The sequence below is a fragment of the Hesperophylax consimilis genome, chromosome 9 (assembly GCF_061612785.1).
Source record: "Hesperophylax consimilis isolate HC1 chromosome 9, BYU_Hcon_1.0, whole genome shotgun sequence".
Classification (NCBI taxonomy): domain Eukaryota; kingdom Metazoa; phylum Arthropoda; class Insecta; order Trichoptera; family Limnephilidae; genus Hesperophylax; species Hesperophylax consimilis.
The window spans coordinates 3,833,809-3,850,475 of NC_142844.1; the positions used below are offsets into that span (position 1 = coordinate 3,833,809).

Here is a 16,667-nt window from a genome sequence, read left to right on the forward strand (position 1 = left end):
TTATTTAATATTGCTTTCGGTACGATATTATTCATTTTTACGTCCTCATTTTTTCAAACACGTAATGTCTAACCAAAGGAAAGCTTTGTCAGTGCAAGAGAAAAGGAAAATTCTCGAACAAGTGAATAAACACGCTGGCTCACGCGTTTCGCTGGCCCGAAATTTAGGAATACCCGTTACTACTTTGGCCACAATCATCAAAAACCGCGAATCTATTGAAAAAAGCGCTATTCAATGTGGACCCGGGGCGAAAAATCGTATGTATATCAGAGCGTCGAAGTACGAAAAATTGGAGGAGATTTTAAAAGAATGGTTCGTCAGTGCGCGGGCCAGTAATATTCCTGTCGGCGGTACAATAATTCGTGAAAAGGCGCTGCGCATCGCGAATCGACTGAATATTGAAGGATTTACTGCATCAAATGGATGGATAGATCGTTTTAAGAAGAGGCACAATGTGGTCTACAGATCAATTTGCGGAGAATCGCAAAGTGTTGATATGGACATTGCTGAAGATTGGAAGCAGACAGATGTACCTACATTAATTGCAGACTACGCTCCCAGAGATATTTTCAATGCCGATGAGACTAGGCTGTTCTTCAACGTTCTGCCTTCTAAGACCTTCAGCTTCAAGGGTGAAGCCTGTCATGGAGGAAAGTTAAGCAAGGTTCGTCTCACTGTTCTCTTGATTACAAATGCAGATGGGAGTCAGAAGCTTCCCCCGTTAGTGATTGGGAAGTCTGCAAAACCCCGCTGCTTCAAAAATGTCAGGACATTGCCGACAAAATATGCAGCCAATAAAAAAGCCTGGATGACATCAAACTTGTTTGAAAAACAGCTTACTGCATTAGACGCTCTGATGGGAGTAAATCATCGAAAAATATTGTTATTTCTCGATAGGTGCCCAGCTCACCCCACTAACTTGACTTTGAGGAACATTCAGTTGGCATTTTTTCCTCCTAACTGTACAAGTGAACTGCAACCCCTGGATTTGGGGATAATTCGGGCATTCAAGCACTGCTATAGAAGAAACTTGGTACAGAAGTTATTGTGTCAGTTAGAACGAGGTGAGGACCCCAACAAATTTAAGATGTCCATTTTAGATGCAATGCATTATACCGTTAAAGCATGGAGTGAAATAACCGACTCTACCATCAAGAATTGTTTCCGGAAAGCTGGGATATACAAGGAGCAGGAGGACATACCCAGTACCCAAGAAAATGTCCAGTGTGGTGTTATAGAAGGCTGGGAAAGAATTTCAGACCAACCCCTGGAGGATTATGTAAACATTGACTCCAATATTATGACATCAGACTTGGTGGAAGTTGATGACATTGTTGACAGTCATTTAACACCAGCAGACTTGTCTGCTGAAGAACTGTCTGATGAAGAAGAGGGTGATATTCCAACTAAAGAAGAAGCAATGAGGTTCATCGAGGGTTTAAAAACCTACTTTACAAGCTGTGCTGATATTCAAGATGACATTTTTAAATCTTTATATAGTCTTGAAAGAGAATTACATAACAAAAAAACAAAAATGCAACAAACTAATATACAAGATTTTTTTAATAAAAAATAAATAAAATTGAATGTTGTTTTTAATAAAACGTTACTTTTTTAGAAACAAACTTTAAATGTTATTTTTTTTCAAACCCCCATTTTACATTTTCCCTCCAATTACGTTTTTTTTTTTCAGTCCCTTAAAAAACGTAAAATAGGGGTTATACTGTATTCCCGTTTAAATTGAATTTTTGCAGCCGATTTTTGCCCCGATCGGCCCTTCAAGTTCAGTTATTCTAAGCAAATTCATAAAAATACCACACATTTCCGCGTAAATCAAATTTTCGCGGCCAATTAACGTAGCGGCCGGCCCTTTAAACTCGGATATTCGAAAAATACGATATATTTATGCGTAAACTGAAATTTCGCAGCCGATTTCGGTCACAGCCGACCTTTTAAATTCAGATAATTTAAGTAAATTTCGTAAAAATACGTCATACTTCCGTGTGAATCGCGCCGGATCTTTAAAATTCAGATATATTAAATAGATTCATAAAAATATGATATATTTCCGCGTAAATCGAATTTTCTCGGCAGATTTTAGTCGCGGCCGGCCTTTTAAATTCAGATATTTGAAGTATATTCGTAAAAATGTTGTATTTTCGCATAAATTGAAATTCGGCGTTCGAATTCCGTCGCAGCCGACCCTTTGAATTCAGATATTTGGTGTAAATTCATAAAACTACCACATATTTCCGCATAAAACGAATTTTCTCAGCCCTTCAAACACGGATATTCGAAACAAATTGGAAAAAATACGACATTCCAGTGTAAATCGATTCCGATTTATATAAATAATAATACTAATTAGGGCGATGTATAATCACGTAAAAATACACTTTTCGGCGTTTTACCATCATGGCTGTCTTTTAGATTTAGATTTACGAAATTTTATGATTTATTTTTGCAAAAATCGAAGTTTTTCGAATTACTCAAACAAATTTTCGTGTGCGGACAAAAATAAATTTCGAATTACGAATTAACGAAATTCGAATTAAAAAACCATTTTCTTTGAAAGAAATTTTCTGTGGATATTTTTTTGGCGAAAATTTCGAATTGCGCGTTTTTTCGAATTAACGGGGTTCTACTGTATATGAATATTTGTTGAACTTACGTTTGATTTGGGCTTTGTCTTCTTTTCTCCACCCTCTCCATCACTTTGTTTCTGTTTTCTCTTTTTCTTCTTCTTTTTCTTTTCCGATGAGTGCTTGTGCATCTTTCTGTGTGTGGGTACTTTAATATTCCTGGAACACAAATAAAAAAAGTATAAATTATCCTCCATTTAATACTCTTTTTTTTCTTACTGTGCATTGGGTGTACACATAAGTATAGAAAAATTACAATTTGAACAATAGATTAAGGACGGGTTGTTTCGGAGAATCTGAACAATTCATCAAATTTCAACGTTCATTTTCAAGTTCTGTGAAAGATTTTTTCAAGTTCTGTTTTTATTTCAGTTTTGTCGAGCAACTAGCCTACAATGATATAAAAACAGAACTTGAATAAGTCTTTCACAGAACCCGAAAATGAACGTTGAAATTTGATGAATTGTTCAAATTCTCCGAAACAACCCGTCCTAAGCATTCAATTCTATCAATAACAATGAAACTCACCTTTTCTTGGACCAATCCTTCTCTCCGCTACTCTCTGAGGTACTTTCATCGTTGAACATCTTCTTTCGTTTCTTTTTTCGTTCCGGTGAGTCCACAATTTTCTTCTTTCCTGTGAAAGTATTTAACGGTGAGATCCTGTTTTCAAAATAACACAACAAAAATAATAGTTTTGTGAGGTTTACCTGAGGGAGCTCTCTGGGAACGTCTTATTGGAAGGGAGTCAGATGAATGACTAGATTTGGAACCTTCATCTTCTGAGCCGTCATTCTCAGAGCTCGATGTAGTCCTGTGAAAACAAATCTAATATTACAACAATTTAAGAAAAAATTAGAAACAGGTTTTTGTGCGAGAGGTCTACTGTTCACAGAACTACTAGTTTAAAACAACAACATTTATTCAAACAGTAAGAATTTGGCAGTTGGTTGGGTTAGATTAGGTAATCCCAACTGACCCTGTCTGCTTGAAGTCCTCATCGGAGTTGTCGTCAGCATCGTCGGATACCACGTCCAGCGAGTTGAGCTTGCGGGTCTTGCGGCGTGACTTGCCGGTCAGGCGGTTGCGCAGCTGCTCCAGGGTGGGGGCCCCCTCCACACCCTCCGCCACCGCCTCTTCTTCACCAGAACCTGCCTTCTTCGCCTGGATAGTTATCAAAATGATAAATTATTTGTAAATAGAGGAGCATAATTACAATAGAATCCAGTTCATTAGAAAACCATGGGACAATAGAAAAAAAACAAATTTCAAATAATCAACAAAATCTCAAATAATTCAAAATTTAAATGAAAATTTATGTCAGATAACAGATGATTTGAGGGTCTACATAGCAAAATGTTTCACAAGTAGGACTTTGCATTGGGATTTTTTTAAGTGCTATTTCCACCGCATCGCAAAACTATACAATTTTGATATTTTTAAATTTCACATAATTATGGTTCTAGTGATGTATTGTAACATCTTTTTCTGAAATTTTTTTCATTAATGATAAAGAGAAAGAGGTCACAATAGAGCAGTATGCATTTATGATCTCTTTTAACTCTTGGTGTCCCGTCGCAAAATTTTAGTACAATGCATGTGATTCTATTTTCATCATAACTTGCTTGTTTTTTGCAAAATTGTGTTTATGTAAATTGTATCGTATTACCAGATAATGTGTTTATGTATTTATAAAAATGGTATTTAATCTACCTATGTAGTTTCTTCACAATAGCTATTTATAAATAATCAGAGGAATCATTTTTTAAATGTATCTTTAAGGATACACTGACGTTCAATAGATAAACCAGGTGACGTAGTTTAGATTGCTATGGTTGATGGACCTTACAAAAAAGTGTCATAAGAACATTAATAAATTAACCACCCGAGTTGGACAGATAAGTCTCTTTGTTTATTTTTAAATAGGTAATTTTCAAGAGTTAATAATAAAATTACCTTCACAGTTGCCGCTTGAAGCAATGCCTTCTTTTCTTCTTTATCGGCTTCGATTATAGTAGAAATATCCTTTCCCCTTCCCTGATTGCCAGCACCACTGTTATCCACCTCTTTGTATTCCTCCTAAAAATAGAACTTCATCTAGTAAATATTCCACTCAAAATGAAGACTTGGGACTAGAACACAACATAATTATAAATGACCCACCTTAATAGCTGAGCTAATCAGCTGGTCGTACTCCTTGAAGTGGTAGCTGACAGGAAGTTGTCTCCTTTCCCTCAGGCGGTAAATCTTTCCATCTTCAGAATCGTCAGAGGAATCAGTGCTGCCACTCCCGCTGCCACTGTCATCTGTCAAATAATAAAAGAATTATATTTATCGTGGGGTAAATAAACCGGTTATCAGTATACACACACTGTTGGGGACGAAACTCAGGCGCACAGTCATACCGCAGAATACAAGAGGATTGGAATTTCGGATATGTCGACTTACCTTTCTGATCTTCTTCTCTCTCTTGCGCTGGTTCATCGAGCTCACGATGGCTTAACAAGTCTCGACACGGTTGAACAAGGGGGCTTAGTAATCAGACACAGCTTAGGTGTTGACAGGATGACTTTTTCAACTGAATTGAACTTACACTAAGTCGGCATAGGAAAGGTAGGAATTGAGTAGGTGGGCAACAATAATATTCATCAAGGAAATCAAAAGGAAAAGTATAGGTATAACGATGCTAGACACCAACACACACTACTGCTACATTTATGAGGAGCTGTACTGAATTCATCCTCGAGAAACCAATAGCGGCTGTGTATAATTTGGATGGAGGAATTTCCCAAGATCACTGACAAAGAGATCGAGTTCAATAGAGGGTGATGAAGTTTGGATTAAATTCTATGGCACAATATTGAAGTTCGATGGAGGACAAAACTCGTCAGTGGTAGTAGCGGGATGAGGGATTTTTACTATATAAGGCGTAATTTTAGCTCAAATAGTTGTTAATATATTATTGTTTGTCTTAAGTAGTTACATGATTTTATTCAGTCAGTAAATAGACTATGTAATCGACATATTGTCATTTCTCTACGCCTCGGAAAGGTTGACGCGGTAGCTAGCCGACTACTGACGTCAGCATTATTCTCCAGCAAAGTACAGAGCCACAACCATAGTCTAACTCCTACAATCACATTGAAACACAAATAATGACTATCAAAAAGTGAACTATCAGCATAGTATTAAGCTACTTTGGTAACAACACAGAGAGATCAGTCAAGTATGATAGTGCTGGCACGTTTAGTGTCTTATATACCAAAGGCAAATTTTAAACATGACAAAGTCAATATAGATAATCACATACAAGACGAGTGATTTGTCAATATCTGGTAGCACTTTATATTAATCGAGATTCTGGGTTAAATAAGCAGACAAGCGTTAAAAGTATTACAGTAGTGCTTTCAAGAAACAAGATATTATAGCTAATAAAAATAGTCAGAACTAACCCGAGTCATCAGAACCAGAACCAGATTTGCCAGACTTCCCAACTTTGTCGATGGATTGCGTGCTGATGGACTTTTTCCGTTTGGAGTCTTCAATTTGAACTAGCTTCAAATGATTATCGTATTCTTCCAAGCGCACGGTCAAAGCGTCCACCAATTTTTTCTGTAAATGAAAACAAACACATTTATTCTGTTACTCAATCAGAATAAAGATAAAGAACGCATTGTGGTGCGACAACATAAACAAAATAGAGAATTTTGTTTTAAATAATCCTTTTTTCATATTTCAGAAATCAACCAATAGCTTATAGCCCTTATGGGTACGAACACGACTAGATTGACGCCTATAACATAAATAGCAGGATTGAATTAAAAAATGACTGCATCACACATAGATTTTATTCTTATCTACCATCTCTTCTCCAGTTATTTATGCCTAAAGTCTAAGGGCCTTACTAATAAACATGTTTTAAATTTTACACAACTGATAAACAACCATCAACCTATTGTGTGCCGGGGTTGCAGATAGACACAGTAAAAAACAATCTCTATTTTTTTTATGTGAAATTTGTTATGTAGCGGTTTGAATCGTAGAAAATAATAATAATCTAATGTGCTACACGCTAGTTCTTGCGATCGCTGCAGATAGCAGCACTTGCCGAACCTAAATGCTAGCCATCAGCGTCCTAGCGGCGAAAGACAGAACTAATCGCCCACGCCGTGAGCCATCGCTCTCTCGAGATCCTGCCTTCACCACGTCAACACGTTGACGTTCAAAACAGCCAAATTCGAATTCAAAAGAATATCCAGACTAACGCCTGAATAATCACCCTAAAATCATTACCTTTCGACAAAGAATATAGTATAAACTCCTTGCCGGATTTCTCAGCGAATCTAACGTTGTTCACTCATGTTCCAACGCGCTCCCTCCGCGTGGGCAATGGCTGCCGCACATAAGCATCACCGATAGAAGAAACTATGTAAGCTTGACCTTTCTATCACCTATTCTTATGTTTTTGTAAACTCAGTGTCGATTTCGTAACTTAAATTCAGAGAGAGAGATCACAATTAGATAGGATTATACTTTGTACCCGTAATGTTTACCATGTCCCATATGTATAAGATGTGTTCATTGTAATGACCCCTTTGTATGTTGTAACCTAACCCTTTGCTATAATATAACGTTGAAACCCAACTCTTTTGATTTTACTCAAACCCCCTGTCTCACTCTGAATGATGGTAGCAGAAGCTGATTGTTGACCCCACACCTTGAGTGAGAATCGACATCATGCCTTTGTAAGAGCTAGTCCGAGGTAATGCTCAGAGACATAACTACTGATGTCAACTATGTTGATTGACTTATTCTAAATCCTACGTACATCACACTGTATTATTGCACTGGCACCCTTACACGGGGGCCCACTTATATTGCAGTGCCACCCATCGTGTATTGCAAGGACAAGGGGCCCTGTATTATTGCACTGGGCCCAACTTGATTACTATTTATATTGCACTGGGGCCCAACGCTAGATTATAACTTATATTGCGCTGGCGTCCAACGTCAGATAGCCTACTTATATCGCAAACTGCACAAAAGTTCTAACTGCTCCCAACCGTCTCGAGCCAGTGAGACTATGGCATCCCCAATTGGGGAATGTTGTGAGGCTGAAGGTAGAGAGGAGAGGAAGGAGGAGGGAAAGAGGAAGGTCGGGAAGTACCTGGCTATTCAGATCTGGTCATCAAACAACTTCTTCAATTTCTCTGAATATATTTAGCTTTTCTGGTGAAACTATATAGTAAATATATTATTACTATTTTCATGATTATATAAACCCATTAACTGGTAAGACGGTACAATTTACATAAATATTATTTTACAAAAAACAAGTAAGTTATTACTAATAAAAAATTAGCGAAAATTTTGAGTCGGCAGATGAAGAGTTAATGTGGTATAAAGGGTTGTATATCAGTTGTGTAAAATTTAAACACGTTGGTAAGGGGGTAAGTGCGTAATATTTCTACGTAATTGTTGACTTACGTGGTTGCAAGGTGGGCAGTACCAGTCCCCCTCGGGTACAAGGAACAGTACGGGCTTAAGGCAGCTGGCGTGGTAGCCGGCGTCACAGCCATCGCAGAGCAGAATCCATTCTGGGTGGTCACCATTGCCGCACGCCGTGCAACCCGTCTCAATGCTCTTGCCATGCTCTGGAAACATACAAAAAGATGGTTAATGCTCTCAAAACCATGACATTTAGCATTCTCAATGCTGGCCTTTTGAACACAATCTATCCCACCACGCGGCACGTTTTGACACAGAGTAAGTGTAATGAAACTTCATGAATCACATAAGCTACATTGTGTATGGGGATAGTCGCCAATGGATAACATATGGGACAGTGGCTTAGATCAGTTAAAAAATGCAGATGAGAGAATTTATAAGCATTAAAAAAATAGTATTCCTGATGTGTTTGATGACTTCCATTTTTTATGAATTGGTGAGGAACTGACAGAGATGGAAGAATTTGGTACAGGTCGGAAAAATAACGTAAACAAAAATTGAGGGCGCTGTGATTGTTTAGCATGTTTTAAAAGGTGAAATGTCATTTTACTGTCAAAAATAGCTCCAAGATCTTTTATCTGAGTCAAGCAACGAAAAATATTATCGTTGATTAAATGATATTCAAACATGATCGCCTGTTTCGCTCTTGTGTATGAGACAACATTGCACTTTGGTGTACTGAAGCTTACACAATTTGTTTTTGCCCAATTTGCAATGAAGTCTACATCAACTTATAGAAGGACGCAGTCGATAAAGTTCTTGATTATATGGTATAGTTTAAGTCATCTGCAAAAATTAAATATTGCGAATAAGTGATGACAGAACCTGTATAATTAATGAAAAGCAGGAACAGTGGAACTCCGGAGATAACCAAAAATTCGACAGAGCTAAACCTTCAAAGAAAATATTATATAATTAATGTTATAATTAATGTTATAATAATATATAAAAATATTATATAATTAACCTATTATATTATATAATTAATGTTATTATAATTAAGCTATCAACTACAAATTGTGAAATGTAATCGGTTATACATGTTTTTCACAATAAAAAAATAAATAAATAAAAAAAAAATTAAAAAAACATACTGTTTACGATTTCTGAGCAGAAAGCAAAAACCGAGTAATCTTGAGGAAAAATCAAACACAGCCAGCTTTAGAAGAACATAGATCAACTTGGCCATCTTTGCCCAGAGTCCGTGTTAGAATAACTGAGATGCATAGAAGATTTGAGGCTTGAGAAGATTGCTGACATCTGGGTACTAAATCGATGTTGACGATCATCAAGTACTGGCTTAATGAGGTTAAAAATATATTTGTGTAAAATTTTCTCCAATATTTTTACAAAAGAGCAGAGAACGGCAACTGTTCGGTAATTTCGTATATTGCATTTTGTGAATAAAGATGATTTATTTTAAATGATTTTGGTAATCTATGATTTTAACCTTTTTTAGTTCTCGCTCTCCTGACGGGCAGTGCCTCTGCATCGTCCACCTCTGATTCCGGGGAGAACTCGTGGTCAGACTTCAGAGTGAGCACCTCTTCTTCGACTTCTGGAAACAATATATTCTAGATCAATACACACGAGAAACAAATGGGTTTCTGACCTTTTTAATACGTTAAAATCTGCACATTTCATGATTAATTACATATTGTTTTTTCAGTCACTTAAAACCTGAAATACAGCAGAGCCTTGAAAATGTCTTGAGCGTCGAAATCTAGGTGGATTCATTGGCTTTAAACCGCTGTTAGCAGTTCATAGTTCTATATTAATATTTTGAGGAATGATATTAATTAAATCGAATAGCCAAATCGAAAACTGAACATCCATCCCTAGAGTGGATAATGTAATACAGAGGGCATAATATACAGGTGTAACAAGACGTACCCGACATCTTGTTGTCTGGTGACTTTTCTTTCAATTAAAAACCAAAACTATTTTTTTATCACATATCGCTAAATGTTACAAGTTAATGCATCACGCGGTATGCGTTCCACCTCATTCCGGCAGCATTGGACGGATGTTAATCTGTCGGATACGTTTTGTTACATCTGTATATGTATTATGAACCGATAATAGCCCTGTTGTAACCTATCTATCTTTTCAACAAAGTCAGTTACGGCGCGTTTCCTGCAACAAAATGTTTTCAAAACAACCGACAAGTTATGTTACACCCGATGTTTTTGTTTTTGTCAGATGTTTTGAAAACATTTTGTCGCTGGAGACACAACAGAAACAGAAGTTTACTACTGAGCTCGTATTGACAGTACCAAAATAAGATCTAGTCACTAATTCTATCTTACCATGTTCGTGCTCCTCAATTTCATCCTCAGGTTCGGAGTCATCGCTGCTCCCCCCCGATGAGGAGTTCCATCCCGAGGGCTTTTTGTTCCACTTGCCCTTGAGCTTCTTCTTCACTTTGCCCTTTTTACCCTTCAGCAGCGGCCCGTCGGAGCTGTGCTCGGAGGCACTCTCCTCCTTCCAGTCTATGTCCTTTTTGGTCTCCTGCGAATCAAAAAATTCAATAACAATCATTGTACATAAAGTCTAATAATACTGCATAATAATCTGGCGATGAAGGGTATAAAAAATGACTGATAATTATTTATGTCTGCGGTTTATTTATAAAAGATAGAAATCTTTCTTTATAAGACATTTTATTTTAGATATGTTACAAGTTCAAGATCTCGCGTCAAGTGATGTGACAGACCTGCCAACCTTGTCATCATCTGAGAGCTGGCGTTCGGACAACTACCAACATAACGGATACATATCACATATAAGCATTCCACTGATATATCTATTGAAATTTCTCTTATGAATGATGCATGTATCAGAAAAGAAGGTTACAGCGGAGCTATGCTCAGTGGCAGAACCATAATTTCTTTCTAATATTTAGGAATTTTATCAGACACAGAAATGCATAGAAAAATACAGCAATTGTTTTCAATATTTTAAATAAATATTTTGATTAAGATAGTACCTACTCACGTACATACTTTATTTAAATAAAACTTAGATGGCACTTGATTAAATGCCTCAAAGTAAAAATTAATATTATTAAGTCTTATACGTACAGAAACGGAAACCTTGTTGTGCTTGGCCTTCAGCTCCCTCAGAGCTACCTCCTCCAGCATGCGCCTCTGGGCCTCCTCGCGGATCTTCAGCTGTGCGATCCTCCTCGACTGCCTCACTGGGGTGTCCTCATCTTCTGCCGTGTGGGCGCCCTCACCATCTTCACCGCCCGACTCATCCGACCCCTTTTTCTTGCTCTTCTTACCTAGAAAAAATAATTATAAATATGTTTTTAGACACATTGCAACACCATTGCAAATTCAATGGAATTTTATTCAAAATAAAAACTCGTCAATGAACAGAAAACATTTTAATTCATTGATATAATATTTATTTATAGGATAATTTATTGATGTAGACTTTTTACCTTTTTTGCCCTTTCCGTGTTTAGCTGATTTTTCTTTTTCTTTTTTCTTGGGCATTTTTAGAGATTTCTTCATTTTTCCTATAACATACATATATATACATTTTTAACATGGTGTTCTAATTATTTCATATGTTTCAGGGAATACAATCTAAACATCTTACAAGAAAGATTTGTAAATATTTTCTTACCTTTGCGAATTGGTACATCATCATCTTCATCACTTGAAGAATCTTGAAGCTGTTTCTTTTCTTCCACTTTTTTTCTGCAAAATTAGGTAATTTGGTCATTTTGGTTCATAGTCCTGTGAATAGTACGTTGGCAGTTTTAAACTCAAAGCGAGGATACTAGCTTAGTTCCTATTCAAGTTTATTGGAAAGTTATAAAAAAGGTAAACATAATAGTATGGAGTATAGAGCAGCTTACCTAATTTTGGAATTGGTCTTTTTGGGTTTCATTTTCAAACGTTTGCTTTTTGGAGTTTCTAAATAGTCTTCTTCAGAAGGAGATTCCGTTTCTTCATGGCCTCGTTTCCGACCGGCAGTTCCTTTGCACTTTTTAGATTCCTTGTCATCCACACTTGGAGTGGTGGATTTGCTGTTGACCGCTGTTCGTTTCCTGCTGGAGAGAGTGTCGGCAGTTTTGGATTTCTTGCTACCGACACTCGCCTGCTCACTCTTTCCTTTTGGAGATTCTGTCCTTTTATTTCTCCTAGCTTGCAAAGGGGTGTGTTCATCAGAATCGTTTGACTCTGAATTAGTCTTTTGTGGTATGACTAAAGGCTTTTTAACAACAGTGACAATCTTGTCAGCATCTTTTTTTCCATCTTTCGGTTTTGTTTTGACCTTTTTATCATTTTTTAGAGTAGTTTCTGTTAAAGCATGCATTTCAATATCTTCAACTTTTGTATCAGCATTTCCATCAACTTTAATTTTTTTAAATTGGATACCAGAGTCATCTAAGCTGGGGTCTTTTTTTGTGGGAGTCTTTTCTTTAGTTTTCTTATCACTGTTGATTCTACTTGAAATAGCATCGATGGCTTTAGCCAAATCTTTTATTGATGTCTTCTTGTGACCTAACATTGGCTTTTTACGCGATTCACTTGGTGCAATTGACTCCAATGGTGTTTCACTCTTTTTATCTACACTGGAGGATGTTTTTACAATTTGTTTGGTCAAATCTTTCGACACCGTGTGATCTTCATCTACAGAATTCTCAGCACTTAATTTAGGTTTTTTCACCTTGGTTTCAATTGATTCTGGCTTTGGGGAGTCTGTTGAATTAGTACTTTCGCAAACATCATCTTCAATAGCTTTGTGTTTACCAGGCTTGACATCTAGTAGAGAGAGAGAGCCTTCATCTTTACTTGCTGAATCCAACCGAGCTGTTTTGGATAAATTACAGACAACGCTTTCTTCTTTGGCTGATTGTTTTCTTGAACTATCAGATTTGGTTTCTTTTAATGGAGATTCCTGTATTAACGTCCCTCCTATCGGTGACTCTTCCCGTGTAACAGGTTCTATAGGAAGTGGAACTGTTTTATTCTTTGCTTCTTTGGGAAGCTCAGCATTCACCACAATTTCTTCTTTGCTAACTGTGATGAATGCCTCAACAATGTCTGCTTTTTTTGAACTGGTATCATTCGGTAACTTCACGGAACTCTTTTCATCTTTCTTTGAATTTTCTTCAACTTGCTTAGAACTCTTTGCAACTTGCTTTTTTTTCTTTTGTTTTAAAATATTTTCATTTAGTTTTGAAATCTTATCATCTCGTTTTGAAATCTTTTCACTTTGTTTTGAAATCTTTTCACTTTGTTTTGAAATGTCTTCAATCTTTTCACCACTTACTTCTTCCGATTCACTATTGACTATTTCCTGTTTTTCTACAACAATAACATCAACTACACTTGATTCTTCCTTTTTATTACATACGTCTGATTGCTCATTGCTTTCATTAGCTGTCAATTTAACTTCTTCTAAACATGTTTTGTTAACAATTGTTTCAGCTAGATCATTGTCATTAGTTGCCGGATCTATACTAACAATGCTCTGATCGGTGTCCTTCTTTTGGGGCGAAGAAAGATCCTCGGGAGCATCAGGTTTGGATGTGTTTTCCTTAGCAGCAGCGGAGTTGGGGGACAGCTTCAGGCAGCCGGGGCGCCCGAAGAAGAACTGTTTGGGAGGGGAGCCGGGAAGGTCACTTGTATTCTGCGCAACATCCTTTCCTTGATCACTACTTTTAGCGGATTCATTATTACTTAATTTGTCACTACTAACTAAGGCTTCACTCTGGGCAGACGGGGTTTTCTCAATACTATTTACATTAGGGGTTTCATTACTTGGACTAATTAAACTATCGGTATTAGGTAATACTTGTGAGTGAGTTGTGTGGTGTCCACTATTGTTATCAGTCGCAGGAGGGTCCAGAGATTCAGGCGCCGAGGCTTTACTGCACAGAGAATCCACACTCCATAACTTTACTTTACTAACTGAACTATCACTATCTGAATTTGTGCTCGGATTGGGTTTAGGAATATTTTGAAGGAACCTTTTGGTTACAGGGAGAGGTGCTGAAGTTGTATTTTTTAATTCAGAATCATCCAGTTGAGAGTTGGGTTCCTTAGTAGCTTCTTCGGAATTCTCTTCTGATGAAACAGCACCTTCGGAATTTTTACTTAAGTCTACGTTTTTACAATTATCAGCACCATTGATTGTTTTTGAAGTTCCAGAAAAAACAGGATCACTCGAAATAGATTTAGCAGCTATTAAGTTTTGTTCAGCGTCATCAGGTTGCGAGTTATTATCTAGGCTGTTATTGTCGGGGTTGGTGGTTTCCTTGTCGGCATCTGCGGCGGCCTCTACAGCGGGGTTTCCGGTGCAGCAATCTTCACCAGACCCTTCACCATAGAAGTACATTACATCTTCGCATATCTCTTCACTAAAAAATAGTTCAGGAGCTCCTTCACACTCTGCTCCTTCTCCGGGACCCGTGACCATCATCAACTTTTCTTCTATTTCTCCCGGATCTTCTTCTTCATTTTCCTCCTCTTCTTCACCCTCTTCCTCTTCCTCCTCGTCATCAGACGACTCTTCCTCTGTATCTTTCAGTGCCGGTTTCTCTTTTTTGCTTTTACTGGAGGTGTTAGAACTTTTGAAACGCTTTGTAGGTGGAGTGATACTATCTGCTGAAACATCTACATCTGCACTTTTCACGGGTTCATCGGCCTCCTTTATTTTAGAAGATGTCGATCGCTTTGCTAAGTCTTGGGGAGGTGAAGGAGCGGGTTCTTTAATTACAACAGGTGCAGGGGATACGGCTTCTTTAGTTTTTTCTTCACTTTTAGATTCAACAATTCCAGATGACTTATCGTTTGCCCTTTCCATATCTGCTTTGGGTTCTGAGGTAGTTTTGTCATCCGTTTCTGCCTTTTCCGGTTTAGTCGTTTCACTTTTAGTTGGTTCAAAATCGGATATTGATGGAGGCAGATTTGTATCTTCGTCGATTTGTTTCAATGGATCTTCTTTGGTCTAGAAAAACAAGTTTTGTAATAAAAAAAACAGGAAAACTTAAGATTTTATAGTCAAAATTCAATAAATTATTGAAGACATAGAAAATAACAGACACAGATAACGGTCTCGACTGGGAATCGAACCCAGGATCTCTTTCTTACCGGGACAAAGCCTGAACCAACTCAACCATTGAGACATTATTTTGTAATTTTTGTCGATCTCATATTTCAAATTCTGAATTAAAAATATTATCTTCAACTAATTTTGATTTTTCAGTGTCTTGTTCTGTTTCATTTTTCGTTTAGATTTAATAGTATTATCTTTTTCTTCAATTATATATTACATTGATGGGTATATTTCAATAAAATAGAATTTTCAATAAATTAATAATAATAATATTTACCGTGGAAACATCTTCATCCTTATTGATGGGCAAACTTTCAAGACTGTTGGAATCTTCATTCAGGAGAGGTTCAGACGAGGAGTGCACCGGACTCTCACCAGACCGGAGCTTCGATATTACTTCTGCCAGTCCTTCTCGGTCACTAAAATAATACAAATAATTTAAATTAGAAAACAGAAACCAAAGAACATAAAAAAGAACTCGTGCAAAGTTACAGATTTACAAGAGTTACATGACCGCTACACATGATTAAGTTTGCCGTCCAAATTTGCACGAGACTTGAGGCTTGATCAAGTAAATTTGACTGTGTGTGGATGTCAATTTGCATACGTACATGAAGACAAAATATATTTCCGATTTTGCCAACTTGATCACTCTTCAAGCGTCATGCATAATTGAATGTGTGTGTGAACATTCGTCAGCTCAGTCAAAGTTACTCGGTCAAATATATTGCGACTACCAGAGTAACGTGACCACAAAAAGACGTGAACTCACATGAAACGTCACTTCAAATATAATGAAATGTGTGTAGCCACTATGGACGAACTGCAAGTCAAGATGAAATTCAAGAGGAATACCTGGCAATCAGCTTCCAAGTCTCCTCATCCTGGTCCTCCATGTAGAGGCGAACGTTGGCCCGGTGGTCGGTGTGCATCCAGTAGCAGCGCCCCTTGGCATCCCGGCCCACGGGGTTCAGCCGCAGCTCTATACTGCCCAGCTGGTTGACCGTGGTCTTGAATTTGTTGTTGCACGTAAATTGGTATTCCAGAAGATGCTGTAATAAAAGCATAGAAATTGAAATCCAAAATATCTTTAATACATATTTTAGCTAGTTAGTCCTACTGGAGGTAGGCTATCATCGTGAAGATTTTATTAAAGAGGCAATCGCTCTAACAACAAGTTGTACTATAAGTTTAGTGTACCATTCGCAAAGGTTCTTTGGCCGGAATGTTCTACGTCTAGACGTTTTGATATAAATGCATACAACGCTTTACTCTTCTCCTTAGAACAAAATTAGATATAAGCAAATTCGTGCTTTGATTGCAATCTGAACGATTTGTGAGGACTGATTGTGAACTCTAAATAAGACTAGACCATTATCAATTCATCAACTTTTAAAGATGCTTTAATGTTAACCCGAAAGCAAATGTTAACAGCTC

The 16,667-nt window shown here is 37.3% G+C and overlaps 1 protein-coding gene across 3 annotated transcripts in view; it reads right to left on the reverse strand.

The window, feature by feature from the left end:
• LOC149420798 (uncharacterized) overlaps window positions 1-16,667 on the reverse strand; it is a 41,855-nt gene that overhangs the window by 23,798 nt on the left and 1,390 nt on the right. For all 3 annotated transcript variants that reach the window (XM_089635551.1, XM_089635550.1, XM_089635549.1), the window contains exons 3-18: window positions 16,086-16,282; window positions 15,508-15,649; window positions 12,022-15,122; window positions 11,787-11,860; window positions 11,599-11,676; window positions 11,234-11,436; window positions 10,460-10,661; window positions 9,601-9,708; window positions 8,130-8,296; window positions 6,095-6,254; window positions 4,806-4,948; window positions 4,599-4,721; window positions 3,622-3,806; window positions 3,353-3,456; window positions 3,171-3,279; window positions 2,672-2,801 (exon numbers count right to left, since the gene is read on the reverse strand). In XM_089635551.1, coding sequence (XP_089491677.1) covers window positions 2,672-2,801; window positions 3,171-3,279; window positions 3,353-3,456; window positions 3,622-3,806; window positions 4,599-4,721; window positions 4,806-4,948; window positions 6,095-6,254; window positions 8,130-8,296; window positions 9,601-9,708; window positions 10,460-10,661; window positions 11,234-11,436; window positions 11,599-11,676; window positions 11,787-11,860; window positions 12,022-15,122; window positions 15,508-15,649; window positions 16,086-16,282 — 5,226 coding nt within the window. The remainder of the gene's footprint in view (window positions 1-2,671; window positions 2,802-3,170; window positions 3,280-3,352; window positions 3,457-3,621; window positions 3,807-4,598; window positions 4,722-4,805; window positions 4,949-6,094; window positions 6,255-8,129; window positions 8,297-9,600; window positions 9,709-10,459; window positions 10,662-11,233; window positions 11,437-11,598; window positions 11,677-11,786; window positions 11,861-12,021; window positions 15,123-15,507; window positions 15,650-16,085; window positions 16,283-16,667) is intronic.